General features: G+C 42.4%; 2 protein-coding genes across 3 annotated transcripts in view; both read left to right on the forward strand.

Moving 5' to 3' along the window:
* LRRC32 (leucine rich repeat containing 32) overlaps positions 1 to 27,372 on the forward strand; it is a 360,881-nt gene that overhangs the window by 250,360 nt on the left and 83,149 nt on the right. The window lies entirely within an intron of this gene.
* THAP12 (THAP domain containing 12) lies at positions 677 to 27,088 on the forward strand. 2 transcript variants are annotated; one of them, XM_050930383.1, is made up of 5 exons: positions 677 to 1,112; positions 16,323 to 16,443; positions 17,683 to 17,790; positions 20,058 to 20,094; positions 21,223 to 24,092. In XM_050930383.1, exons 1-5 carry the CDS (start codon positions 1,024 to 1,026, stop codon positions 23,169 to 23,171), a joined length of 2,304 nt encoding a protein of 767 aa, XP_050786340.1. In that variant the 5' UTR covers positions 677 to 1,023; the 3' UTR covers positions 23,172 to 24,092. The 2 variants fall into 2 exon arrangements, with proteins under 2 accessions (XP_050786340.1, XP_050786350.1); XM_050930393.1 differs by lacking the exon at positions 21,223 to 24,092 and adding an exon at positions 24,732 to 27,088 and having other exon boundaries at positions 682 to 1,112.

The raw sequence follows: 27,372 nt of genomic DNA on the forward strand, positions 1-27,372 counted from the left end.
GGACAGTAATGATCTTTAATAGCCTGAACAGTCTGGAATCCTATTAGCTGAGGACTGTCCCTCTCTCTCACCTCATCACCTTGGTCACTCTTGCAAATAGCCTTACAGTAGAAGTCTCCAGGAACAGCAGCCATTTTTTCGCTACTTTGGAATTCACTACCTTTAATGGGCTAACAAAATGAGAAGTGAAACTTAAGGCATAGCATAGGAATAATTTTTCTTTTGACTTTTTTTAAATTTTAAACAGGAAAAAAATAGCCAAAACCTGTTACATTTTATGGTGGCAAATGTATAACACCAGGAGTTACTTTCAAGGGAATACTCCAAATTTAAACTCAGCAGCTTACTTGTCCAAATCAAATTCCTAAAGCACACGGGTGGTGCTTGTAACAGTGGGTGGCAGGGCCAAGGCAGAGCTGAGCTTAGACCCCCCAGTGACCCATGGAGAACACAGGGAGCTAAGACATCAGCTGTGGCAGACGATACCTAGTTACAGCTCCTCTGCCTGCAGCATGGGCCTCAGCCCCAGTGTAGGGCTGGCTGCATTCTCCAGGCCCAGCCCACCTCCTGCCCATATAAACCTGGCCCTCCGGACCACACAGCTGCTCAACTCCTGAGAGGCTCCGCTACTCCAGCTGCCTGCCCCAGTCAGGTCCCAGCAACTGCAGCTCTCCCGTGTCTTCTGCGCATGCGCGCCCCTTCTGCTCGCTGCAGCAGGCGCAGGCGCACGCGCACTGTCAGCTAGGTGGCCGGAACACAGGAGCGCTTCTCCAACGCGTGTTCTCTAAAAATAAATCAATAAATAAACGCATGCGCACCTCCGGGCCGCCGTGCGGCTTGCGGCGCATGCGCGCTATCGCGCCGCCTGGCGTGATGCATCGTGGGAAGGAGGCGGCTCTGTCCCGGCGGAGGGTGGCGGTGAATCCTCCCGGCCGCTCACAGCAGTGTAGAGCCGCTTCCCCCCCTCCCCCCCGCCCGGAGGGAGCGCGGATTTAAAGGGGCAGAGACCCCGGCGCGGGGACCATGCCGAACTTCTGCGCGGCTCCCAACTGCACCCGCAAGAGCACCCAGTCCGACCTGGCCTTCTTCCGCTTCCCGCGGGACCCGGTCAGGTGAGACCCGCGGGCAGGCCCGGCTGGGAGGAGACCCCGGGAGCGCCCCGCCTGAGCGGCCTCCCTCCCCTTCTGGGGCCGCTCCTCACGCGGGGCGGGCCGAGCCCTCCCCGCCAGGGGGCTGTGTGGGGCCGGACGGGCTGGCGCCTTCCCCGCTCGCCTGAGGGCTCGGGAGGCCTCGCGCGCTGCTCCCGCGGGGCGGGGCTCCAGGCCACCCTGCGCCGGCCTGTGGCTGGGGGGCGGCCGGGCCGGGCCGGGCGGGGGTGTGTCTCTGGGTGAGTGACGGGCGCGGGGGGAGCGCGCGTGTCGGAAAGCGCCTGGGCTGGGGCGGGTGGGGTGGGCAGAGCCGGGGATATGAGAGGAGGGAGGGGCCCGGTCTAGGGGAGTGGGTGCGGGTGGGGGCACGAGAGTGAGAAAGTGACAGTCGTGAGCTCCCACGTGAGAGCTCCAGTGTGGAAGAGGCAGACACAGGCTCCACAAACGTATTTAAATTCATTTAACTCCCTAGTAGTGTATCTTGGTACCCGTGGGCTGTGCACCTCAAAGGCCGATGTTTTCAGGGGGTTGGCTTGTCTCTCCTCTTGGTTCTTTGCTTGGGCCTCACTTTCAGAGGAGTTGCAACTCTGGATGATTTCAGTGGGAATTACGGATGCTCAGCTCTTCTGAAAGTCGGTCCCAGACTGTCCCAAGTTGAACACTTCATAACTCAAGTATTTGATGCCAATGGCTGCTTTTGAAAATGTGGTTGTAAGGGAGGTTGTCAAACTTGCCCAGTTGAATATGATGCCGTAAACTAGGGTGGTCAACGTGCATGCCACTTGCCGTATACCGCCTGCAGAATTCTGTAATGCAATCTGAGGCAAATCTATCATTTACTATACTGAAAGAGTTGGCTCCTTGAATCAACAGTCCTCTGCCTACAGAAAGCGCACCATCTCTACAGTCTGCCTCTTGAATCAAGGTGGAATAGTGCTTGCTGAGACCCATCATCTCTGTGGACTACACTTTCCTACTAAATTACGAAGTTGGCTGCAATTTCTGCAAAATGGAGGAGATTTGGTGCTGTCTGTTGAGTTGCACTGTTAATTTGTCAGGAGCCATTGTTGCAAGGTCTGGATGATGACAGGTTGAAAAAGCATGTGTATCTTCCCCAGATTCACTAAGTCATACACATATTTTGACTGCTGGCTATTGAGTGACAGTTTGATATAGATACCCTGTGTTGGTAGTATAGACGTTTTTGAACAGTTTGCTGTGGATTGTATGCCTGTTGGAAAGTAATATATATTAATGTGTTTAAATATTTCAAATTAATAACACTGTCCTTTGCAAAAACGAGGAGTCCTTGTGGCACCTTAGAGACTAACAAATTTATTTGGGCATTGTGGGCTAGAACCTCCTTCATCAGATGCGTGGAGTGGAAAATGTAGTAGCAGGTATATATACACATAGTACATGAAAAGATAGGAGTTGGTAATCATTTCTTGTACTATGTATATATACACACCTGCTATTGCATTTTCCACTCCATGCATCTGATGAAGTGGGTTCTAGCCCACAAAAGATTATGCCCAAATAAATTTGTTAGTCTCTAAAGTGCCACAAGGACTCCTAGTTGTTTTTTGCTGATACAGACTAACACAGCTACCACTCTGAAACTCCCTGTAGATGAGTGGACTCACTCCTGCTGCACCTCCTGCTGGTTATCCTCAGGAATTAGCTCGATTCAGCTCTGGAGCACCCTCTGCAGGCTGGTAATCCACCTGTCCTCTGGCCCCCATGTCCCTCCCTGGACCCAGTGCCCTTTTACATGGGGTGCTGCCTGCTAGTAATAACCCCTTTCTCTCAGAGTCTCCCCTCCCCAGGGAACCCCCACCTTGCCTCAGTATATGGCTACTGCTAGTCATTGTCTAGCCCCATGCCCTGGGGCAGACTGCAGTATCAGCCTACTCATCACTGGCAAGGAGGGTTTGGACCTGCTGCCTTGGCCCACCCCTGGGCTGCCCTCTGCAACCCCCAGTACCTGTTAGCCCAATGCTAGGCTACAGCCTGGGCTTTCCAGGCTAGAGCTCCCCAGCTCCTCAGCCTGTCCCCAGCCCTGCTGCACTCTCAGGTACCTTATGTCCAGCTCCCTGCAGCCAGGCCCTTCTCCATCTACAAACAGAAAGAGACTCCTGCTTTGGGCTTCCCTGGCCTTTTATAAGGGCCAGCTGGGCCTGATTGGGGCATGGCCCCAGCTGAGCCTGCTTTCCCCGATCAGCCCAGACTTTTTGCCCCAGCCACAGCCCTCTCCTAGGCTGTTTTAAGCCCCAAGGGGCAGGAGCAGGGGACCACCCAGATACACTACCCTTTGCAGGTTCTCATTCCATGTGAAAGTTATCAGTTGTTTGAAGACCCTTAGGGTTGGTCTACACTGGGAGAGAGGGGGGTGTCAAACTAAGATATGCAACTTCAGCTATGCTATTTGCCATCCTCACGGTGGCAAGTCGACTGCTGTGGCACCCCCGTCGTCTGCGCTTACTCTTGCCAAGGTAAAGTATGGGCGTCAATTAGTGGATCAATTTATCGCATTCAGGCGACACGTGATAAATCGATCCCCGATGCATCGAACACTACCCGCTGATCCAGCGGGTAGTATAGACGTACCCTTAGAAAAATAAACATTGTATCTCAACTGTAATGTCACAATATCTGCTCCTGAAAGCAGACACTTGTATACAAATTAAATGCATTAGTTTGCTTTTAAGTTGAATGTGTTATGTATATCTTGGTTGCTGCATTTACAGCCTTTTTGTACTCAGGTGTGGTGTAATCATTATACATATGAACGTAACTGCATGTATTTTTGCACATTCTGTCTTTAGTGCCATAAACTCAGTACCAACTACATTTTATTGCAAATCTGTTTATTCTAAAATAGCTGATCTTCACGATTTATGCCTATTCATCTTGGGTTGTTGTACTGTGCCTAGCCTAGCCTAGCCTGGCCTGGCCATGAACAGTTTTTGGTAAATTTTCCATGCCTTCAGTCTCTTAATCTTTATTAGCATGAATATTTAATATACGTGAAGAAAGAAGAATGAGGACAGCTGTCTTCCCATTGTGCACAATTATAAGAAAAGGGGCTAAATATTATAATGATGAGGTATGGGATGGGGAAGCATTTCCTTAGAGAACTGTGATCTTTGGAAACAAATGTAGTAATATAGGCCCCAAAACTGCAAAAACTCAGGCATGTGTTTTAACTTGACACACTGTGTATAATCCTACTGAGGTCAAGAAGACTACTTGCTTTGTGTAAAATTAAGCAAATATATAACTTTTTTGCATCATCAGGATTATAATTATTTGAGCTGAGTCTTGATAGTCTAACTGAAAAGTGATAGGAACAGGCTGGAAAGGAATTTTAATCTAATACATTAAAATGACACAGAGTTAATTTACCATATTTTTAATGGAGTGTCTATAATTATCCTCTTCATAAGAATATTTGTTTTGTGCTTCAAGTTTTCCTCTTATCTTGCACTCAACACTTATGAAAGGCGTACAACAATTATGTGACCTACTCAGAAAACTGGGAGGTAGATAGTGTGTCATGCAAATATTACACAGAGGTAGCTCTCAACAGTCTTTATTTTTTCTGAAACTTATACAGTTCTGCTTTGGTCATATTTTCATTTTAATTATATTAACATTTATATAGTGCTTTCAAGACATGGAATCATAGAAATGTTGGGATGGAAGGGACCTAGAGAGGTCATCTGTAGCCCTCTTCCTGAGGCAGGACCAAGTATAGACAGACCATTCCTGCCTTGGAAGTCCTTTTTATAATTATGAAGTAATTAGAATAAATTAATTTTGTTTTATCACTCTCTCTTTTTATTGCCAAAACAACTTTGTTCAGGGGTTCGCAGATTGAAAACCACTGCTCTAAAGACCAAACTTTTGGAGGGGAGACCCAGTTAAAGAAAATTGTTGATGCTTGTGACCCAACGGAGCTGGGGATGAGGTATTTGGGGTGTGGGAGAGGTAGAGGGTTGGGGTGTGGAGATGAGGGCTATGGGGTGGGGCTGAGAATGAGGGGTTTAGGGTGTGGAAGGGAGCTTTGGGTTGGGGCAGCCATTTGGGGTGCGAGAGGGAGTCAGGGTTCTGGGCTGGGAGTACAGGCTCTGGGGTCAGGCTGAGGATGAGAGGTTTGGCGTACAGGAAAGGGTTCTGGGTTTGGGGGGGCTCAGGGCCGGGGATTGGGGCATGGACTTATCTCCAGCGGCTCCTGGTCAGTGACACAGCTGGGGTGCAGAGGCAGGCCCCAGAAGTGGCCAGGAGCAGGTTTGACTATGAGGCAGAGGTGCATGACTCTCGCCCACAGGCACCGTCCTCACCAGCTCCCATTGGCCAGTGCACACTCCCCCCCAACACCTAGGAGCTGGGCTTGCTGCTGGCCGCTTCTGGGGTGTAGCGCAGTGTCAGAACAGGTAGGCACTAGCCTGCCTTAGCGTTTAACATGCCGGTTGGCAGTGCTGACCAGAGCTGCTAGGGTCCCTGGGTGCTGAGCAAGGCGACCCAGTGCCTTAGATGCCATGACCCAATACTGGATCACAACCCAAACTTTGAAAAACACTGCTTTAGAACACTTATTGGCCTCTGGCAGGGTGGTTAAAAATCATTTTTTTTTTAAAGAAAAAGATTTTTTTGATTATTTAAATTTATAATTTATTCCTTTAAACCTGTTCAAAATGAAATCTGAATTTAATACAAAATATGTTAAGGCCTAGACTTGTATTCTCTCAGAACATTTAAATAAAAAATAAATTGGCAGAATCCATGAGCCTTTATCCAAAAACTTTTGAGTTAACAGGTGCTTTTCTATATGAAGAGAGAACTGGGGAAAAACTTTTAACTTTTGAGGTTGAGCTTTATAAATGTGGCACAGTAGGTCATGCATTCTATTAAGGGATTGTTTTGTTTTAATAAAAATCTGATACGCTATTTTATGTTCATTTAAATTTCAGTTACCATTCTAATGCAGCGTAACACAAATTATGAGTAATGCTGCGAGTTTGTCGCGGATTTTGTGCCCTCTGTGACTTCTGCAGCAGCCAGTGTGCTTGGTTTCAGGGCTGCCCAAGCAGCTCAGGCAGCCGCATGGCCAGTTGCACTGGCCGCTGCTGGGGTAGTCTCAGGGCACTGCCTCCCCTCCTCCCCACCCCAACAGCAGCAGGAGGAGTTTGGGTGTGGGAGGAGACTGGTACCAGGTGCTTTAAGCAAATATATATAACTTAAACCATATCAATTAAATAATAATGTTGTTTAATAAATTCTGGTAAATTAAGTCATAAACAGGTTATTACAATTTAAAATTTAAATTTAAATCAGTTTTAAAAGAAAATTGTTTTAAATATGATTTTTTGTCATTGATTTTTATCCACCCTGTAGAGAAGTAATTTATACTTCATCCATCAATAGAATGTTTCCTAAATAAAATGGTCTTTCACCCTTTTATGAGATGTCATCAGATATTTAAAAACAATTCTTTTAAACATCCATGACTGAAGAAGAGGCTCTCAAATCCTAGAGCTAAAAAGAGTGGTAATTAAAACAGCGGTGCAAACTCTTGTGGTAAGACTGATCTTGTTCTGTGCCAATGAAGCACTTACAAAGCAAACGCTGCATGATTACAGATGTACCAGTGACCATCTATATTTATTTGCTGCATGAATTGTCTCATACGACTTGATTTAACAGATTTCTGTATTAAGCCTGATCTACAGTACGGGGTTAGGTCGAATTTAGCAGCATTAGGTCGATTTAAAAATGACTGCATCCACACAACCAACCCCGTTCCGTCGACCTTAAGGGCTCTTAAAATTGTCTTCTGTACTCCTCCCCGGTGAGGGGAATAGTGCTAAAATTGACCTTGCTGGGTTGAATTTTGGGTGTTGTGGATGCAAATCAACGGTATTGACCTCCGGGAGCTATCCCAGAGTGCTCCATTGTGACTGCTCTGGACAGCACATTGAACTCCGATGCACTAGCCAGGTACATTGGAAAAGCACTGGCAACTTTTGAATTTAATTTCTTGTTTGGTCAGTGTGGCGAACTCAGCAGCACAGGTGACCACGCAGTCTCCCCAGAATGGCAAATGAGCTCCAGCATGGACCGAAAGGGAGACACTAGATCTGATTGCTGTATGGGGAGAAGCATCTGTGCAGGCCGAATTCCAATAAAAAAGAAGAAATGCAAATATATTTGCCAAAATTTCACAGGGCATGTTAGACAGGGGACACACAGCAGTGCCGTGTGAAAGTTAAGGAGCTCAGGCAAGCCTACCAAAAGACAAAGGAGGCAAACGATCACTCCGGGTTAGAGCCCCATACATGCCTCTTCTATGATCAGCTGCATGGCATTCTAGGGGGGACGCTACCACTCTCCCACCACTGTCCGTGGACACCTGCAAAGGGGGAGTCTCATGCAACAGGGAGGAGGATTTTGTGGATAAGGAAGAGGAGAATGCACAGCAAGCAAACGGAGAATCCGTTCTCCCCAGCAGCCAGGACCTTTTCATCACCCTGGAGCCAATACCCTCCCAAGGCAGGATCCCTGACCCTGAAGCCAGAGAAGGCAGCTCTGGTGAGTGCACATTTGTAACTACAATACAGGGTTTAAAAGCAGTAATGTTTAATGTTTGATTTGCCCTGAAGAATTGGGACGCATTCAGGGCTAGTACAGCTACAGGAAAAGTCTGTTAATGTGTCTGGGGATGGAGCGGGAATCCTCCGGGGACATCTCCATGAAGCTCTCGTGGAGATACTCTGAAAGCCTTTGCAGAAGGTTTCTGGGGAGGGCTGCCTTATTTCGTAAGGACACTTTACCATGCCACGGACACGGTAGGACACTTTACCACGCCAAGCCAGTAGCAAGTAGTGTGGAATCATTGCAGCACAAAGCTTGGCAGTAAATGGTTCTGGGTTTTGGTCACATTCAATCTATATCTTTCTGTGTTAGCCTTAGTAGAGTGATATCATTCATGGTCACCTGGTTGAAATAGGGAAATTTTTGTAAGGGAACAGTAAAAGGACCCTGTTCATGCTGGGCTGTTTGCGCTTGGCTAAAAGGGGTCATTCCAGAGAGTAGCCACGCGATGGGGTGGGGGTAGGTGTGTGCTGCACATCCACCTGAAAACCACAGCCTTTCCTTTTAAATGTGAAACCCAATCCCTTGCTTGCTCTGGGAAAGGAGGGTGCTGCATTTTGAAAATATTCCCACATGTTATGAAGGTGTAAGAAGCCAACCCTGCATACCAAAAGGCTTACCAGGGCTTCCTGGAAACTGAATTCTGTTGCCCAGCCGTGTGTGATGCGTCACCATACTGGCAGGTGCTCAATATAAAAGGCAAAATGTGACCTTGTACCTAAAGCACATGTGCTGTCTGCTGTGAATTGCTTGATTCGCTGTGAATTGCTTGATTCACTGTGAAAGAGTCTCCTCCTTGTTCTCAGAAACGTATTATCTTAAATTTTACTCTCCCTTTTCATCTCCCCCCAGGTGCAAATGTTTCTATGCTCCCTCTATCATCTCCGTCCCTGAGGTTGTCGCAGATTAGAAAGTGAAAAAATGCACCTCCGATGACATGTTTTCCGAGCTCATGCAGTCCTCCTGCACTGATAGGGCACAGCTGAATTCAGGAGGCATTCAGTGACAGAGGCCAGGAAAAAATTAAGTGAGCGTGAAGAACGGAGGCAGGACATGATGCTGAGGCTAATGGAGGAGCAAACAGACATGATGAAGCATCTGTTGGGGGAGCAGATGGACATGATGAAGCGTCTGCTGGAGCTACAGGAAAGGCAACAAGAGCACAGATCCCCGCTGTATCCACTGTATAACTGCATGCCCTCGTCCCCAAGTTCCATATCCACCTCACCCAGATGCCCAAGAACATGCTGGTGGGGGGAGGCTCCAGGCACCCAGCCACTCCACTCCAGAGGATGGCCCAAGCAACAGAAGGCTGTCATTCAAACAGTTTGAGTTTAGTGTGGCTACAATAAACAGTGTGGCCTTGTCCTTCCCTCCTCCCCCACCCCACCCAAGCTACCTTGTCTGTTATCTCATTTTTTTTTAATTAATAAAGAAAGAATGCATGGTTTCAAGAGAATAGTTAACTTTATTTCCAAGCGGGGAGGGTGGTTGAATAGCAGGGAAGTACATTCACCAAAGGGGGCAGCTCTGCATCAAGGACTAACACACACAACTATCACACCGTAACCTGGTCAGTCATGAAACTGTTTTTCAAAGCCTCTCTGATGTGCAGTGTGCCTTGGTGTGCTCTTCTAATTGCCTAGGTGTCTGACTGTTCAAAATTGACCACCAGTCGATTTGCCTCAACCTCGGACCCTGCCATAAACTTCTCCCCCTTACTCTCACAGATATTATGGAGCACACTGCAAGCAGCAATAACAATGGGAATGTTGGTTGCGCTGAGCTCTGACCTAGTCAGCAAACACACCGGCGAACTTTTAAGTGTCCAAAGGCGCATTCTACCACCATTCTGCACTTGCTCAGCCTATAGTTGAACTGCTCCTTACTGCTGTCTAGGCTGCCTGTATAAGGCTTCATGAGCCATGGGAGCAAGGGTTAGGCTGGGTTCCCAAGGATAACTATTGGCATTTCAACATCTCCAACAGTAATTTTCTGGTCTGCAGAGTAAGTCCCTGCTTGCAGCTGCTCGAACAGCCCAGAGTTCCTAAAGATGTGAGCGTCATGCACCTTTCCCAGTCATCCTACATTGATGTCAGTGAAAAGGCTCTTATGATCCACCAGTGCTTGCAGCACCATTAAGAAGTACCCTGTATGGTTCATATACTGGTCGGCAAGGTGATCTGGTGCCAAGATGGGGATATGCGTTCCGTCTATCGCCCCACCACTGTTAGGTAATCTTATTGCAGCAAAACCATCCAATATGACCAGCACATTTCCCAGAGTTACTACCCTTGATAACAGAACGTCAATGACTGCATTGGCTACTTAGATCACAGCAGCCCCCACAGTGGACTTGCCTACTCCAAACTGATTCCTGAGTGACCCGTAGCAGTCGGGCTTTGCAAACTTTCACAGGGCTATCACCACTTGCTTCTCAACTGTGAGGGCAGCTCTCATATTGGTATTCCTGCGCTTCAGGGTGGGGGAAGGCAACTCAGAGTTCCATGAAAGTGGTGTTAAGCATGCGAAAGTTTCGCAGCCGCTGTGAGTCATCCCACAACCGCCACACTATGTGGTCCCACCAGTCTGTGCTTGTTTGCCTGGCCCAGAATCAGCATTCCACTGCATCAACCAGCCCCCTGCTGCCATGGTGTCCCAGTTGCCACGGCTGTGCTTTCAGGAACATCTGTGTCCATGTCCTCATCAAAATCCTCCTTGTGCTGGCATCTCTTAGCTCGGTTCTGCATATACTCCAGGATCATGCACGAGGTGTTTACAATGCTCACAATAGCAGTGGTGACGGTGAACTGAGTGGGTTCCATGCTTGCCGTGGTATGGCATCTGCATGAGTAACCCAGGAAAAACGGTTCAAAATGATTGTCTGTCATTGCTTTCACGGAGGGAGGGGCGACTGACGACGTGTATCCAAAACCACCTGCGACAATGTTTTTGCCCCATCAGGCATTGGGAGCTTAACCCAGAATTCCAGTAGTCATCGGAGACTGTGGGAACTGTGGGATAGCTACTCACAGTGCACTGCTCTGTAAGTTGATGCTAGCCATGGTAGTGAGGACGCACTCCACCGACTTAATATGTTTAGTGGGAACTTATGCAATCGACTGTATAAATTCGATTTCTAAAAATCGACTGCTATAAAATTGACCTAATTTCATAGTGTAGACATCCCCTTAGTTACTGATTGCTTTCTTTTGAACTTGTTTGCCGTGTTTCCACTGTGATATGTAAATAAGCTGCTTACTGAAAGTATCAGTACAAAATTTCACCATTCTTCTAAAATAAGCATTTTTTAAACTAATTGCTGTTTGAAAAATACACTGTCACAGGTCTGTTGTGTAGTTACTGGGTGTTTGAGTTCTAGGCTCCTGCTGCTGTATCTTTCCTGTTTTGGTCCCTTAGAGTTAGCCTATACCATTCTTCTGACTGAATCCAGGACCGGAACAGGATACATTATTGCTGAAGTGGAAGTGGGCAGTGACTGCAGGATCTGCCAGTCTGCCAAATTCTGCTTCTCTTCACCCCCATACCTCCTGCAAGTTAGTTTATTAAAAGTAGTGTATAACCCCATAGATTGTACATGACATTCCCTTCACAATTTTTACCCCTTCCACTGGCATGTCACCAGTCTATTGCACCTGCAGCATGTATTAAACTTGAAACTCCTACAGACGTTGTGGTCCGAAAAGAGTGCAAACCTAGTTGTCTTTCTCATTCAGCCTAATAAACCTAAGTCTTTTGGGCTCAGTGACTGAAACTTCAGATTTCATGTGCACCAAACAGCCAAACTTTTGGGACTCTCATTCTGTAGTTTATAAAGTAGAGTGAGGGTGGAAGGATGAATTGATTGAATCTGGGAGGGTCCTGAGGATAAGAGAAGTCAGCAGAGATCAGGATATTTTTCATTGCACTTTGAACTAGCAATTCTTAGCTTGTGCAGTATACCATTTTCTTTATTAGTTATCTTCACTTATTTGCAATGTTTGTTAATATTTTCCCCTCCTTTCCCCCAATGTTGCAAAAAGTACACTTTTCTTAACAAGGACTCTATTTACTTTTTGAAATTGTCAATTGTAGATGCAAAACAAGGATCTGAGGGGGTTTTGTTTTGTTTTTAAAGTGGACTGAAGATTTTTTTTTTTTAATAGCTGAATGGATTTCAGTAGTGAATAGACTGAGGTTGGATGTAATGAATTTTAGTAAAATGGTATATAATTTGTTTGTAAATATCTCCACACCCTTCCTATAACTTTTTGGAGAAGGGAATGTGTCTTCTATGTTTGTAGGAGAGGCAGTCCCATGACCACTGGGAGTCCTGCCAGAATACAAACAATAACTTTTTAAAAGAACTCTAGACTAAGTGTGAAATGTTTGAGCTCCGCTTAGAACTTTGGGGGAGTGGCTAGAAGCTGGATCAGTTGAAATAAAATTGTCACTGAAAATGGGATTTATAATGAGAATTCCTTCTGAATTACTGCTATCGTGTCTGTCATAATGCTGTAATTCTATGTAGTCATCTGTGGTCCTCTTTGACTTTATTTAGGTTGGAGCATATGTCAAGGAGGAGCTGGTGGATATAGAACAGCTAATTATATGATTATTATAGTGACCCAGTCATTACTCTTGTATGGGAGTTGTCTAGGTTTTCAGGCATCATAATGTATCTCAAAGACTGAACATAAGAATGGCCATACTGGGTCAGACCAATGATCCATTTAGCCCAGTATCCTGTCTGCTGATAGGGGCCAATGCCAGGTGCTTTGGAAGGAATGAACAGAACAGGTAATCATCAAGTGATCCATTCTCAGCTTCTGGCAAACAGAGGCCAGGGAACTTCAGAGTAAGGGTGGCCAACCTGAGCCTGAGAAGGACCCAGAATTTACCAGTGTACACTGCCAAAGAGCCACAGTAATACATCAGCAGCCTGCCATCACCTCCCCTTCTCGCCCCCAGCACCTCCCACCCACCAGCAGCCCTGCTGATCAGCACCTCCCCTCCCTCCCCACGTCCCCTGCCCACTGTGATCAGCTGTTTCATGGCATGCAGGAGGCTGTGGGGGAGAAAGGGGGGACGAACGAGGACCTGACAGACTTGGGGCAGGGGCCTTGGGGAAGGGGTGGAATGAGGGTAGGGTCTGGGGCAGAGCCAGGGGTTGAGCAGCGAGCACCCTCCGGCACGTTGGAAAGTTGACACCTACAGCCCAGCCCTGGAGTTGGCGCTTGTACAAGGATCCGCATATTAACTTCCTAAGAGCCAGAGGTTGGCCACCCCTGCTTCAGAGCATCGTTTTGCATGCTTTACTAAACTGGCTAATAGCCATTGATGGACCTATCCTCCAGGAACTAACTTAGTTCTTTTTTGAACCCTGTTATAGTCTTAACCTTCACAAGATCCTCTGGCAGAGAGTTCCACAGGTTGGCTGTGTATTGTGTGGAAAAAATACTTTTTTTGTTTTAAACATGGTGCCTATTAATTTCATTTGGTGACCCCTAGTTCTTTTGTTATGAGAAGGAGTAAATAACACTTCCTTATTTACTTTCTCCACACCAGTCATAATTTTATAGACCTCTACCATATCCCCCCTTAGTCGTCTCTTTTCCAAGCTGAAAAGTCCCAGTCTTTTTAATCTCTCCTGATATGAAAGCTGTTCCATAACCCAAATAATATTTGTTGCCCTTCTTTGTACTTTTTTTCAGTACATCTTTTTTGAGATGAGGTGAGCAAATCTGCTCGCAGTATTCAAGATATGGGCGTACCATGGATTTATGTAGAGCAGTATTTCTCAACCAGGGGTCTGGTGCCCGCTAGGGGACCTCAAGCAGGTTTCAGGAGGGCCTCCAAGCAGGGCCAGCATTAAACTTGCTGGGGCCCAGGGCAGAAAGCTGAAGTCCCTTTGCATGGGGCTGAAGCTCAGGTCTCTGAGCCCCACCACTTCGGGTTGAAGCGGAAGCCCGAGCAGTGTAGCTTCATGGGGGCCCTGTGGCATGGGGCCCCAGGCAATTGCCCAGCTTGCTACCCCCTAACACCGCCCTGGCTTTTATATGCAGAAAACTAGTTGTTGGAGCACAGGTGGGCCGTGGAGTTTTTATGGCATGTTGGGGGAGCCTCAGAAAGCAAAAGGTTGAGAACCTCTGATATAGAGGCAATATGATAGTTACTGTCTTGTCTGGCCCTTTCCTAATGATTCCCAACATTCTGTTTGCTTTTTGTCTGCTGCTGCACATTGAGTGGATGTTTTCAGAGAACTATGCACAATGACTCCAAGATCTTTCTTGAGTGGTAACCGCTAATTTAGACCCCATCATTTTATATGTATAGTTGGAGTTATTCTTTCCAATGTGCATTACTTGGCATTTATTTACATTGAATTTCATTTGCCATTTTGTTGTCCAGTCACCCGGTTTTGTGAGATCCCTTTGTATCTTTGCCATCTGCTTTGGACTTAATTACGTTGAGTAGTTTTGTATTATCTGCAAATTTTGCCACCTCACTGTTTACCCCTTTTTCCAGTTCACTTATGAATATGTTGAACAGTACTGATCCTGGTACAGACCCCAGGTGACACCGCTATTTACCTCTCTCCATTCAGAGAACTGACCATTTATTCCTATCCTTTGTTTCCTATATTTTAAGCAGTTACTGATCCATGAGCAGACCTTCTCTCTTACCCCATGACAGCTTATTTTGCTGAAGAGCCTTTGGTGAAGGACCTTGTCAAAGACCTTTTGAAAATCTAAGTACACTATATCCACTGGATCACCCTTGTCCACATGCTTGTTGACCCCTCAAAGAATTCTAGTAGATCAGTGAGGCATGATTTCCTTTTACAAAAACTATAGACTCATAGACTCTAGGACTGGAAGGGACCTCGAGAGGTCATCGAGTCCAGTCCCCTGCCCTCATGGCAGGAGCAAATACTATCTAGACCATCCCTAATAGACATTTATCTAACCTACTCTTAAATATCTCCAGAGATGGAGATTCCACAACTTCCCTAGGCAATCTATTCCAGTGTTTAACTACCCTGACAGTTAGGAACTTTTTCCTAATGTCCGACCTAAATCTCCCTTGCTGCAGTTTAAGCCCATTGCTTCTATGTTGACTCTTCCCCAACAAATTATGTTCATCTATGTGCCTTACAATTCTGTTCTTTACTATAGTTTCAACCAATTTGCCTGGTACTGATAATTGGCTTCTGTGGTGTCATGTAGTGAAGGCTTTATAATACCAATTAGCATATATCTATAGATAATACTCCTTCCAGAGAATTCTATTTGTTGGTAGAGTCAAATTTTTGGAAAATAATAAGATATTATAATAGCTGCCAGAAACGTACTGATTAATGACATTTTTCTGAGGGACATGCACAAATGAAATAGCAGATGAGCTTCATTATAGTAATTTTGCAGTCAGTCTTGTGCATGTGCTGGCTCAAAAAGTCCTTGGCAAAGACTTGATTAAATATATCCATTGGGATAAATGGAAAGCCAACTAATAAGTTTATAGCATTTGCTCCTTAACATGTCTTATGCATGAGAGAAAATACTGTCTTCCAGATTTAAAAGGGGTCTTATTAAGAGCAAGACTTGGGAGAGGGATAGCTCAATGGTTTGAGCATTGCCCTGCTAAACCCAGGTTGTCAGTTCAATTCTTGAGGGGGGCATTTAGGGAACTGGGGTAAAATTCTGTCTGGGGATTCATCCTGCTTTGAGCAGTGGGTTGGACTAGATGAACTCCTGAGGTCTCTTCTAACCCTATGATTGGGTCTCTAATAAGGGAGGGCAAGATTTTTCTAGAACTTCTTTCAAGCCCTATGATATGTGACTCAAAAGTAAGCAAGGTTCTTGAGATGGCGCAAAACCAAACATTTTATAATATATGTAGTGTATGTCTATTGAAGATTTATTTCAAACTGAGATGATTCTCTGGATTGCCTGTCTTCTACTTGACAAATTTTTTTACTTTAGTGTTCGAAGATTCATTGTAAATGTATAGCTTTGCCCTTGGAGATCACCAACAAGAAGAATACTCACTCAAAATTGTATTTTGTGTCAAAAAATCTACTCTTTTAAAACTCGTTGGATTTGTTAAGGGAGGAGGGGAATGGTTTTTCTTCAGAAATAAAATGTTAGCATGTCTTCACTCATGAACAACTGCACAACAAACCATTGTGCTTCAGAGGTGTAGTTAGAAAAACGTTGCTTAGAGGAAAAGTTTGATATATTTAAGCATCTGAGGTTGCGTTAAATTGAGTAAAAAGAGAAAAGCAAAATTTTTAAATAGTTCAAACAGGAACATGTTTGGGTATCCCCTCCGCTCCTTTTTCCTTGTAATTTGACTATAAGCTCCCAAACCCCCACTTGAAAATAAATAAAAAGGCTTATTTCAAACATTAAGGTAAAAAAATGTTGTTTATGGTGACTGTCTTAGAAATTATAGGAGGCTTTTTTGTTTAAACTTAAACTATTAAAGTAATTAAAGTTTGTGTTTTACATGCAGATGTCAGAGATGGGTGGAGAACTGTCGAAGGGCAGATTTAGAAGATAAAACTCCAGATCAGCTGAACAAGCACTACAGATTGTGTGCCAAACACTTTGAGACCTCTATGATATGTAGAAGCGTAAGTAAAGGCAATTAAACATCTAGTTCACATTGTGTAAAATGTACCTAAGTTCATTTTCCTGCTTAAAACATTAACCTTAGTCTTTTTCTACTTCTTTTAAATAGAGATGTCTTATCAAAGAGAAATTTTTAAAGTGAAGATAACTGTTTCGCTCCTATTTTTATGTAGTATCTTTAGCTCACGGAGTGACATCTTAACTGTTCCCATGACAGTGGGAAATAGGATCATGGGTTTTGCAAACTTAAATTTGTGGGCAGAATACTATTTCTTGATTTTTATGTACATGAATCCTATGTTTTAAATGGTCTTTCAACCACAAAATGTTACTTAATATAAAAATATGAAGGGCAGTATTTTAGCTCTGGGAGTCAAAGCAGCCAGCGTCCAAGAAAAAACGATTTTAGAGACTAATATGTAATCAAAATTGGAATTTCATGCAGTTTAGTTTGGCTTGAGATGATTTTTTTAAGCAATAATACATATTTGAGAATGATCAGCTGAATCCAGTTGCTAGCAAAATATAATCAGCTTTGCTGGCGTATGTTTTAGCGATATAGAATACTGTACTTAAAGAGCATCTGAAGCCTTATGCAAAACTATGAAATATATTCTATGTAGGAAATGTGAGCAGAAAGTTTTTCTTAGCAGAGACATTTGTATGAAAACACTATGTAGAAGACTTTTGTTACTGCTTATTCTGCAATTAAAATCATAATTATCCACCTGATATTTTAAAGTAGTTATGTCACAAATGGACACTCTGTCTTGAGATGCAGGAGTAGATGAACTTTTACATGGAGAGAGAATATTTGTTTAATTGTCCCTAGTGAAAATAAGTAATGAAGAAAGAAACATGATAGAAGCAGAATTTCCTCTTTATAAAATGGTTTCTTAATGATGCATGGTGGTGGTCTTTTTTTCAGAATAATTGCTTTTAAATGTGCAATAGTTAGAGTAAAAGCATTGTAGTGGGGAAGATGGTGTGATCTAAAGATAAAAAATAGATTTAAGAAACTTTTTATATAATAAGTGGTGATTATGGGTGCCACTAAAGCATCAAACAATCAAAGTGAAACTATCTGGAAACAGACCAGCCTAACTTTAATGCCCAAGTAAAGTTCAGAATGACAGACTTCCAAATATAAATGGTAAAATTGTTATTTTTAATAATTTTTGTACTGAGACACAGAACGTTTTTAAAGGAAATTTCTGATCTTGACATCTTTCTCTTTACAGAGTCCTTACAGAACAGTTTTACGAGATAATGCTGTGCCAACTATATTTGACCTTACAAGTCACTTGAACAATCCACACAGCAGGCACAGAAAGAGAATAAAAGAGTTGGTATGTTTAAATTTAATCTTTTTGTACTAAAGCAGTAAAAGCAAGCATGTGCAAATAGAATTTGTATAGAGATGCCCAAATAACCATAATACTTTGCACTTGTGTATCATTCTGAGTGTCATTTTCTGAAGAAAATGCCATAGTAGGCACTATTGGAAAATTTAAATATTAAAATCTTAAACTAATATAACCTACTTATAGAATTAGGGAATATCTAAGGCAATGAAAATGATAAAACAAAAAAGTGTTGCTCAGAGCTGATTTAGAAGAGACTTGATACAGATTATGGGTGCACTTCATAGATTTTCCACTGAAAATCTTGCTGTATGTGGATTTCCATGATCACTGTTTTACTGTTTAATGTTCTGAACTAGGCAGAATTTCAGAGTTGGTTTGTTTTGTTTTTAGTTCATTGTTGAATGATAGTGATAGTAATCAGAAGTAAGCAGCTTCTGCTGAAATAGTGGATTGCCAGTGGTTCTATTGTATGTTTCACAGAGACTCTGTCTGCAGGTTTCCATAGATTCATAGATTCTAGGACTGGAAGGGACCTCGAGAGGTCATCCGATGAGTTCAGTCCCCTGCCCTCATGGCAGGACCAAATACTGTCTAGACCATCTCTGATAGACATTTATCTAACCTACTCTTAAATATCTCCAGAGATGGAGGTTCCTCAACCTCCCTAGGCAATTTATTCCAGTGTTTAACCACCCTGACAGTTAGGAACTTTTTCCTAATGTCCAACCTAAACCTCCCTTGCTGCAGTTGAAGCCCATTGCTTATTGTTCTATACTTAGAGGCTAAGGTGAACAAGTTTTCTCCCTCCTCCTGATGACACCCTTTTAGATACCTGAAAACTGCTATCATGTCCCCTCTGTCTTCTCTTTTCCAAACTTAAACAAACTCAATTCTTTCAGCCTTCCTTCATAAGTCATATTCTCAAGACCTTTAATCATTCTTGTTGCTCTTCTCTGGACCCTCTCCAATTTCTCTACATCTTTCTTGAAATGTGGTGCCTAGAACTGGACACAATACTCCAGTGCAGAGTAGAGCGGAAGAATGACTTCTCGTACCTTCTCACAACACACCTGTTAATGCATCCCAGAATCACATTTGCTTTTTTTTCAACAGCATTACGCTGTTGACTCATATTTAGCTTGTGGTCCACTATAACCCCTCAATCCTTTCCTGCCGTACCCCTTCCTAGACAGTCTCTTCCCATTCTGTATGTGTGAAACTGATTGTTCCTTCCTAAGTGGAGCACTTTGCATTTGTCTTTGTTAAACTCATCCTGTTTACCTCAGACCATTTCTCCAATTTGTCCAGATCATTTTGAATTACGACCCTGTCCTCCAAAGCAGTTGCAGTCCCTCCCAGTTTGGTATCATCTGTAAACTTAATAAGCATACTTTCTATTTGTATGGCCTAAATGTTTATGTGTAATGGAAATTAAGGGCTATAACATTTCATATTTATAGTGGCATTTGCAAATCATTACAGATTTCTAAAAACTTCTTTATAGTTTTGTTAAGCCTACGTAATGATGATCAAATCCTAGCAGTTAGAACTGAAAAAGTTCTGCTAATGTACTTAGTACATCTCCCTGCCAGAACAAAATTCTTCCATAAAATTAATTATCTAATGCTTTCAAAATTAAAACAGGGATAGGCAACCTATGGTAAGCAACCTATGGCACACGTACCAAAGCAGCACGCGAGCTGATTCTCAGTGGCACTCACACTGCCTGGGTTCTGGCCACCACTCCGGGGGGCTCTGTATTTTATTTTGATTTTAAAGGAAGCTTATTAAACATTTTAAAAACCTTATTTACTTTACATACAACAATAGTTCAGTTATATATTGTAGACTTACAGAAGGAGACCTTCTAAAAATGTTCAAATGTTTTATTGGCACACAGAACCTTAAATTAGGGTGAATAAATGAAAACTCGGCACACCACTTCTGAAAAGTTGCCGACCCCTGCTGTACAATGTTCTTAATGACAGGGCTCCCTCCCACTTACTTTGGGGTACTGTTCCACTAAGTGATAGATCAACACATCTTCAGATAGACTTGACATTATTGCTGTACCCTCACTGAGATATATCTGAAAACATTCAGATTCTTCTCAATGCATAGCACCTGTCTAATAAGTATTAGGACTCTGAAAACAGCTTTATTTGGAATTTTAATAGCTAGTCTTGAAGTTCTTCAGCAATTTGAGACCATATGCCAGACAATATCATAACTTTTTTTTCTTCCCCAAGAGTGAAGATGAAATAAGAACTCTGAAGCAGCAAAAGAGTAAGTGGCCAATATATTTAAGTTTGAGTTTGTAGTGATGAATAGACTTTTAGGTAGAGCAGTAGTTTAGGCAAATAAGGTAGTATGAAATACCATATATACTCGATCATAAGCTGGTTCATTTATAAGCTGACCCTCCCTAAGATGGATAAGTAAAAATGGAAAATTTTTATAACTCATTCATAAGCTGAACCTATAATTCAGGAGTCAGCAAACTTTGGCTCCCGGGCCATCAGGATAAGCTGCCTGTGGTCCGAGATGGTTTGTTACCTTAAGTGTCCACAGGCATGGAGGTAAATCTAAGTAAACAAAGTGTACCGATGCCCCAGCTGCTTACTCTGATGGGCTGGGACAGCAACTGGGGAAATTTTTTGAGGGGGAGAAGCTGGGAGTCAGGAGTAACCCCAGTGACCAGCCACCACATGACCCCACCCCTAACCTGGGACCCCCACACTCTCCCCATCCCATCCCTTCCCACCTTATCTGGGGAGGGCCAGGGGAAGATGTCTCTGACCTGGCTGGAGCTGCTCCGGCAGGCTGGCAGCACGGCCGCAGCCTGCTCTGGCAGGTCAGACTGGGCAGTGCAGCCGCAGTATGTTCCAGCAGGCTGGGCCGGGCAACACGGCCGCAGCATGCTCCAGTAGGCCGGGCGGCGCAGCCACAACCTGCCCCAGAGCTGCAGCTGCTTCGGAGGCTAGGGGGCAGCTGCATGGCTAGAAGCAGAGAGACTCTGGCCCCGCCTCTTCCCTTCTGGTTCTGCTGGCTGTGCGGCCTCTCCTTGCTCCTTCTGTTGGAGGGAGGGACTGTGTTCCACCTCTCCCTCTCTATACCCATTCATAAGCCAATCCCCATCTCAGGTGCTTCCCTTTTTTACCAAAAAAATTTGGCTCATGAACAAGTATATACAGTACATTATTGTTAATTTGTACAGTAAAGTTAGGTAAAACACTTTAATTCTATCCAATAATATTACAAATAGTGCCCCACACTAACACTGTTTAATTAAATTGTAAATACTATGGATTTTCCAGTCAGCAATTGTATAAATATAGTTGTAGTGGGGAAAGTAAATGCAGCAAACTTTCTATACGAAGAAGTCTTAGGCTTATGATGTCTTTTATTCTGTAGTTGATGAAGCCTTTGAACAGGAACAGGCAAATCAAGAGTTGAATGAGAGCAATACTCAGAACACTGTTTCAGAAGAGGGAGGAGAAGAGCAAGAAGAGGAAGTTGTTCCTTTAACGCTGGAAGAGAGGGAAAACAAAGATTACCTTAAGTCTTTATTTGAAATTTTGATCCTCATGGGCAAACAAAATATTCCTTTGGATGGCCATAATGCTAATGAACTTCCAGAAGGTATCTTCACCCCAGATAATTTTCAAGCTTTGTTGGAATGCAGAATAAATGCTGGAGATGAGGTTCTGAGAAAGCGATTTGAGATGGCTGCAGTAAATCTGGAGTATTGTTCTAAAACGCAACAGAAACAGATGCTTGAGATCTGTGAGAGCTGTGTAAGAGAAGAGACGCTCAGGGAAGTAAGAGACTCCCACTTCTTTTCCATTGTCACTGATGAGGTAGTAGATATAGCAGGTGAGGAGCACTTACCAGTGTTGGTGAGGTTTGTTGATGAGTCCCACAATCTGAGAGAAGAATTTGTAGGGTTTTTGCCTTATGAGGCAGATGCTGAAATTTTAGCTGTTAAGTTCCATACAACTATTATTGAAAAATGGGGTCTAAATATGGAGTACTGTCGAGGTCAAGCCTATATTGTCTCCAGTGGATTTGCTTCAAAAATGAAAATTGTAGCTACAAGACTCTTGGAAAAGTATCCACAAGCGGTATACACGCTCTGTTCCTCTTGTGCTCTAAATGTATGGTTGGCAAAATCAGTCCCTGTTGTTGGCGTTTCTATCGCTCTAGGGACGATAGAAGAAGTTTGTTCGTTTTTTAATCAGTCACCACAGTTGTTAGTAGAACTGGACAACGTAATCTCTGTTCTTTTTCAGAACAGTGAGGAAAAGAGTAACGAACTGAAAGAGATTTGCCATTCTCAGTGGACAGGTAGACATGATACTTTTGAGATTTTAGTGGACCTAATGCAAGCATTGGTACTGTGCTTGGATGGTATAAGCAGTGATGTGTCTGTCAGGTGGAGTAACTTCGTTGTTGGACGAGCATTTGTACTTTCAAGTGCATTAACAGATTTTGACTTCATCGTCACTGTTGTAGTTCTGAAAAACATTCTGTCTTTTACAAGAGCCTTTGGAAAAAATCTGCAAGGCCAAACCTCAGATGTGTTCTTTGCAGCCAGCAGCTTAACAGCAGTGTTGCATTCGCTGAATGAAGTGATGGAGAATATTGAAGTTTATCATGAATTTTGGTTTGAAGAAGCAACAAATTTGGCCACAAAGCTAGATGTACAAATTAAACTCCCTGGGAAATTTCGCAGGGCACAGCAAGGTAATTTGGACTCTGATGTAACATCAGAAAATTACTACAAAGAAGCACTTAGTGTTCCAACTGTAGAGCACATTATTCAGGAACTAAAAGATATATTCTCAGAACAACACCTAAGAGCTCTTAAATGTTTATCTTTAGTGCCTTCAGTCATGGGACAACTAAAATTTAATACGTCTGAGGAACATAATGCTGATATGTACAAAAATGACCTACCTAATCCAGATACACTCTGTGCAGAACTTCATTGTTGGAGAATCAAATGGAAGCATAGAGGAAAAGATATTGAGCTTCCAGCTACCATTTATGAAGCACTTCATTTGCCTGACATTAAGTTTTTCCCTAATGTGTATGCGTTGCTTAAAGTTCTGTGCATCCTTCCAGTGATGAAAGTGGAGAATGAGAAATATGAAGTGGGACGAAAGCGCTTGAAGGCGTACCTGAAGAACACCTTGACAGAACAGAGGTCAAGCAACTTAGCTTTGCTTAATATAAACTTTGATATAAAACATGACTTGGATTTAATGGTGGACACCTACATCAAACTCTATCCAGACAAAGTAGAATTTCAAGAAGACTTTCTTCCCTCAAACAATTCAGAAGTAACTGAAGATGCTTAAAAAAAAATCTTTAATCAGTTTGTTGCAATAGTTTTTCTATTCAGACTTTAACATCAAGAGGAAAAACTATAAAATGTATGTAACCTACTTAACCATTACAATTGTATTTCCATTTTCGACCTCAGATTGAACAAGCAGTGGCCAGTGACACAAGTTATGTTCTGTTGATCCACATTAAAGTACTATTATGTGAACAAAAACACCTTTGAAAATAAACAAGTGTGCTTCACAGAGACAGTACTCAAACGCTTCATCTGAGTGGCATGACTAGGTATTCATTTTTGTTGTGTCATTTTGGAAAAGTAATTTATGATCGCTGTGGATCCTATGGAGTTGTTTCATACTTATGCATAAAAAAATGCAGGAAGGCAAGGTAGAATGAAATCCATTGCTTACCAGTTACTACTAGGATTTTTGGTTTATGTGGAAACTGTTTAAAAAATATAGAAATGGTATATTTGAATAACTTAATGGAGAGTGAATTCTTCTATCACAGTCATCACACTGTGGACTGTGTTCTCCACATCAAGTGAGTATGAAGGTACGTTAAGGTTTCAGTGGAAGAGCTAGCCTGTCTCAATCACCTGATTGTATTGTTTACATTCCTTTGTGTGAGCCACACAACTATTTTTTCTTTTTAAGCTTTTAACAGGTATGAATTGAATATTAAATCTAAAATCCTGAAAGATACTGACTGTAAAAATTATTCCATAAGCATCTAAAATGATTTGTTTTTGTCTTTACTGTTACACAAAAGTGTATCTATTGCCTCCATCTTTATTTGTAAACATACCCTGGAAAAATTAGAAATAAGTTTGTTTTTTGTCCAAAAGTGACTTGGAAAATATTGCTGTTATTTTTGGCACAAAGTAAACAATTTTGTACAGTTTTATTTCAATCTAAAATAAAATGTGAATTTGCTTTTTTTTTTTTTTTTTTAAGTAGTACTGATATTTATTAGTAAAGCAGTGCTTCCTGAGAGAAGAGAGTGTTTTTTATGAAGTGATTTTTGGCTTATATTGTTCGCACAATTCCATCCAGTGGTATTACATTAAAATGTTAGATGGGAGTAAATTTCAATTTCTCGTTAGTTTGGGAATGATACATGTAATACCACCTTTCATGTATGTGGTACACTTACATTGTGTTAAGAGTTTTTAAAAATTTCTTGTTGCATAGCTTTAAATATAGCATTCTTCAAGATAAAAATACTTTATTTGAATGGGACATGTAGCCGTCTTTAAAAATTTATTAAAATGTAGCTTTAATTACTACACCTGAGTTCCCCTGGCCAGATTTTGTAGGTTTTTTTACTTACGGTCACACTTACTTTCTTTTAAAAAAGAAATAAAAATGTTTCTCTCCAAAATTGCAGTGGAAAGGATTCCCACAAACAGGGAAAACTAACTATGCATGAGAAAGTGTGACACAATGTATATAGTGCTGTAAAACATACAAAGTGAAAAACATGGAGAAAGTAGCATTTTTCCCATAATCATTGTTATAGGAATGTTAAATCTCTCAAATCAATGCCAATACCATTGTTCCCGGTTTTGGCAGGCATTGCACCTGCCAACATCAGGTGAGACGCTGCTTTGATCTGGGAGTACAAGATCCTGGCTGTTCCGGACCTGCTGATACACCAAGACTTCAGTTCATTGCCACTCTCCACCCTTTCTGGCTCCCTTTGTTAATACAACAGGTCAACGTATAGGATGCTAGCACTTGCTGGCTTGAATCATGGACCACTTGTGATGTCCCAGACAAAGACTTGATTGAAGATCCAACGAAAAGTCCCAGGATTCTGCCTTCATCATAGGTAGTGGGCTGCACTCAACCGCATTCGGACAGCATATGGAAGGTGTAGGTATCTCTTCCACAAAAGGAAAATCAGAGAATCACTAAATTGTGACTGTGGTGAGGTACAAACCATACGACATATCACGGATAGCTGCCCCCATTCACACTTACAGTGGTGGCACAGGTGCCTTTTTGGTTGGTTGTTTTGTGTGTGTGTTTTGCCACTGATACTACTTATGAATTGGAACTTGCACAGAAAATCATGACACATTTTTGAAAACCTGTTGAACTTGGACTATCCCTGGACTGACCTTCCTCCTTTTTTATTAATATGGGAAGGGCAAAGTGGTCATTTCCCATGGGATGAACACCCCAAACTGACTTATCTTAATTTCCTTTAGAGCATTCCTAATTTTGGTTATTTGGTAAAAACTTATGAGCATTGTTTCATTTATTTTTCAATGTAGAAATGTAGCTATCTAACAAACTGAAGTGCAATTCTGGTGACATTTATTGAATTCCCTGATGCACAACATCAGGCAAAGTTGTTTTGGTAGGATATTTTTTAATACACTGTGTATATATATTCATGTTAATAGAATGTTGCTAACACCATATAATTTATGACCAATAGTGAGCTGGAGACAGCAACTTATAGGCCCCTTAAAAAAAGAATTGTAGCATGCAAGCTGAGATGAAAGATTGGTGAGCAGGAGGAGGAAATAGGTGGCCTGCTCACTCTCAGCCGCTGAAAGAGTTTATATACAGTAATGGCAAAAGACAAGAGGTAGAGGAATGAGGGAATAGCATATTGCCGTGGTAGGCCTCCTATCTTGGAAGACTTGAGTGGAAATCTACATAGTAACTTAATGGAAGTAGGAATAACTTCCAACTCACCTCTATACATTCTGGAAAAAGGGAGTTAAGATGCAACTGCAATGAGATTGGCCAGTGATATCATAGCTTCAAAGAGAGCTTTACTGACACCATAAGGCCGATAGTAGTAGAGGGGAAAGTAATTGACAAGGTTTGTGCCCTCCTTTTCTCATGGATCCGTGAGATCCATGCAGTTTGCAATTCTGCAGACTTCCCCTTCTTCAGGGGAGTTTGCATTTCCAAAGTGAATCTGAATTTGGTTTTTTGTTTGTTTTTTTTCTGCATAATCAAATGACCTGCCCATTTAAATCAATTTCAATATAATTATTTTAATAGTCTGCTTTCACTGAAATGTAAAGGATGAATGTCCTAACTCACTAGTTGATTTTAACTTAGCTAGGCCTAGCTGGTTGACTTCTGTTAATGACAATAATTCTTGTCTTAAGAATATGCTGCTTTTATATACCCATGTTTATGCTTTTTCTACACCCATATCAAATACTTCACCGCAGCAGAGAACTCCCATTACAATTCACTGTTCTTTGAAAAATAGCATGGAGATTTTTATCCTCTTTCTAACACTGACTTTAGAAAACCTTTCACTTCTTGTTTGGCTGCCAGAGCATGGCTGCAAAGAAACAGACAACCAGAACTACTTAATGATTCTGGATGCAGCTGTCCTGTTGTCATTGCACTCAAAAGTTGCTGTGAATACCAGACCAGAGTTGCCAGAAACAGCCAAATTACTTTAATAGAGGTGAAAATAAATCTTTTTACTGGATCAGTTTCAAGAAGCAATTACTAACTTAAAAATAACAATAAGTGTGATCCCCAAGTAGGCTTTACGTTAGATAATTTCCAGACCTTTAATACTCCCTCCTCCCCCCCAAGGAAAGAGGTCTTACAGTGTGCACATTATAAGTCCATATGTCTTCCCTGTAAAAGTAGCAAGACATCGAAAGAATTAGAGTTAGTAGATATATCTATACGTTTTAAAAATTATTTTAAAGTATCTGATACAGCTTTTTAAAAAGCTGCTAGATACTTGCAATATTTAAGAGAACGAACATACTGCATGGTTAAGCACTCAGTACAATAAATGCAATCTGAATGTTGTCCTGTTTTGTATTACATTACAACAGTCTTTTTAATTACATGATTACATTATTATCAAGTAGAAAAATTTGTATAATACTTTATCATATATACACACGTATCCTAATTAAATATTTTTGTTTTTACACTTGTATTAATTGTGTTGCCATAAGGGTCCAGTATATCTTTGAATTAGACTTTTTGTGGTAAGTTCTCTTCTCTAAGGTCAATGTCATGTTTCCCCTTTTTCTTCAGCCAGCACAGTTATCTTAAAATGTAATACAAGGGACAAGGCCGGTAACTAGAACTCATTAGCAAGACTGAGGAGGAGGAAAGCCATGGAGATGCTTAGTTCTTCTGTCCCCAGTATTAGCAGCAGCCACTGGGGGATAGGAGGGGGAGTGCTGGACCCCATGCCTCACCCTGTTAT

This window comes from Gopherus flavomarginatus, chromosome 1, assembly GCF_025201925.1.
Source record: "Gopherus flavomarginatus isolate rGopFla2 chromosome 1, rGopFla2.mat.asm, whole genome shotgun sequence".
In the NCBI taxonomy this organism is placed as follows: Eukaryota; Metazoa; Chordata; order Testudines; family Testudinidae; genus Gopherus; species Gopherus flavomarginatus.

Excerpts from the sequence above, each read along its gene's own strand:
- THAP12 (XM_050930383.1), top strand. The coding sequence starts at position 1,024 with ATGCCGAACTTCTGCGCGGCTCCCAACTGCACCCGCAAGAGCACCCAG. Across the intron at positions 16,444-17,682 it reads CCTCTATGATATGTAGAAGC|AGTCCTTACAGAACAGTTTT; the intron begins GTAAGTAAAGGC and ends TTCTCTTTACAG. Across the intron at positions 17,791-20,057 it reads GAAAGAGAATAAAAGAGTTG|AGTGAAGATGAAATAAGAAC; the intron begins GTATGTTTAAAT and ends TTCTTCCCCAAG.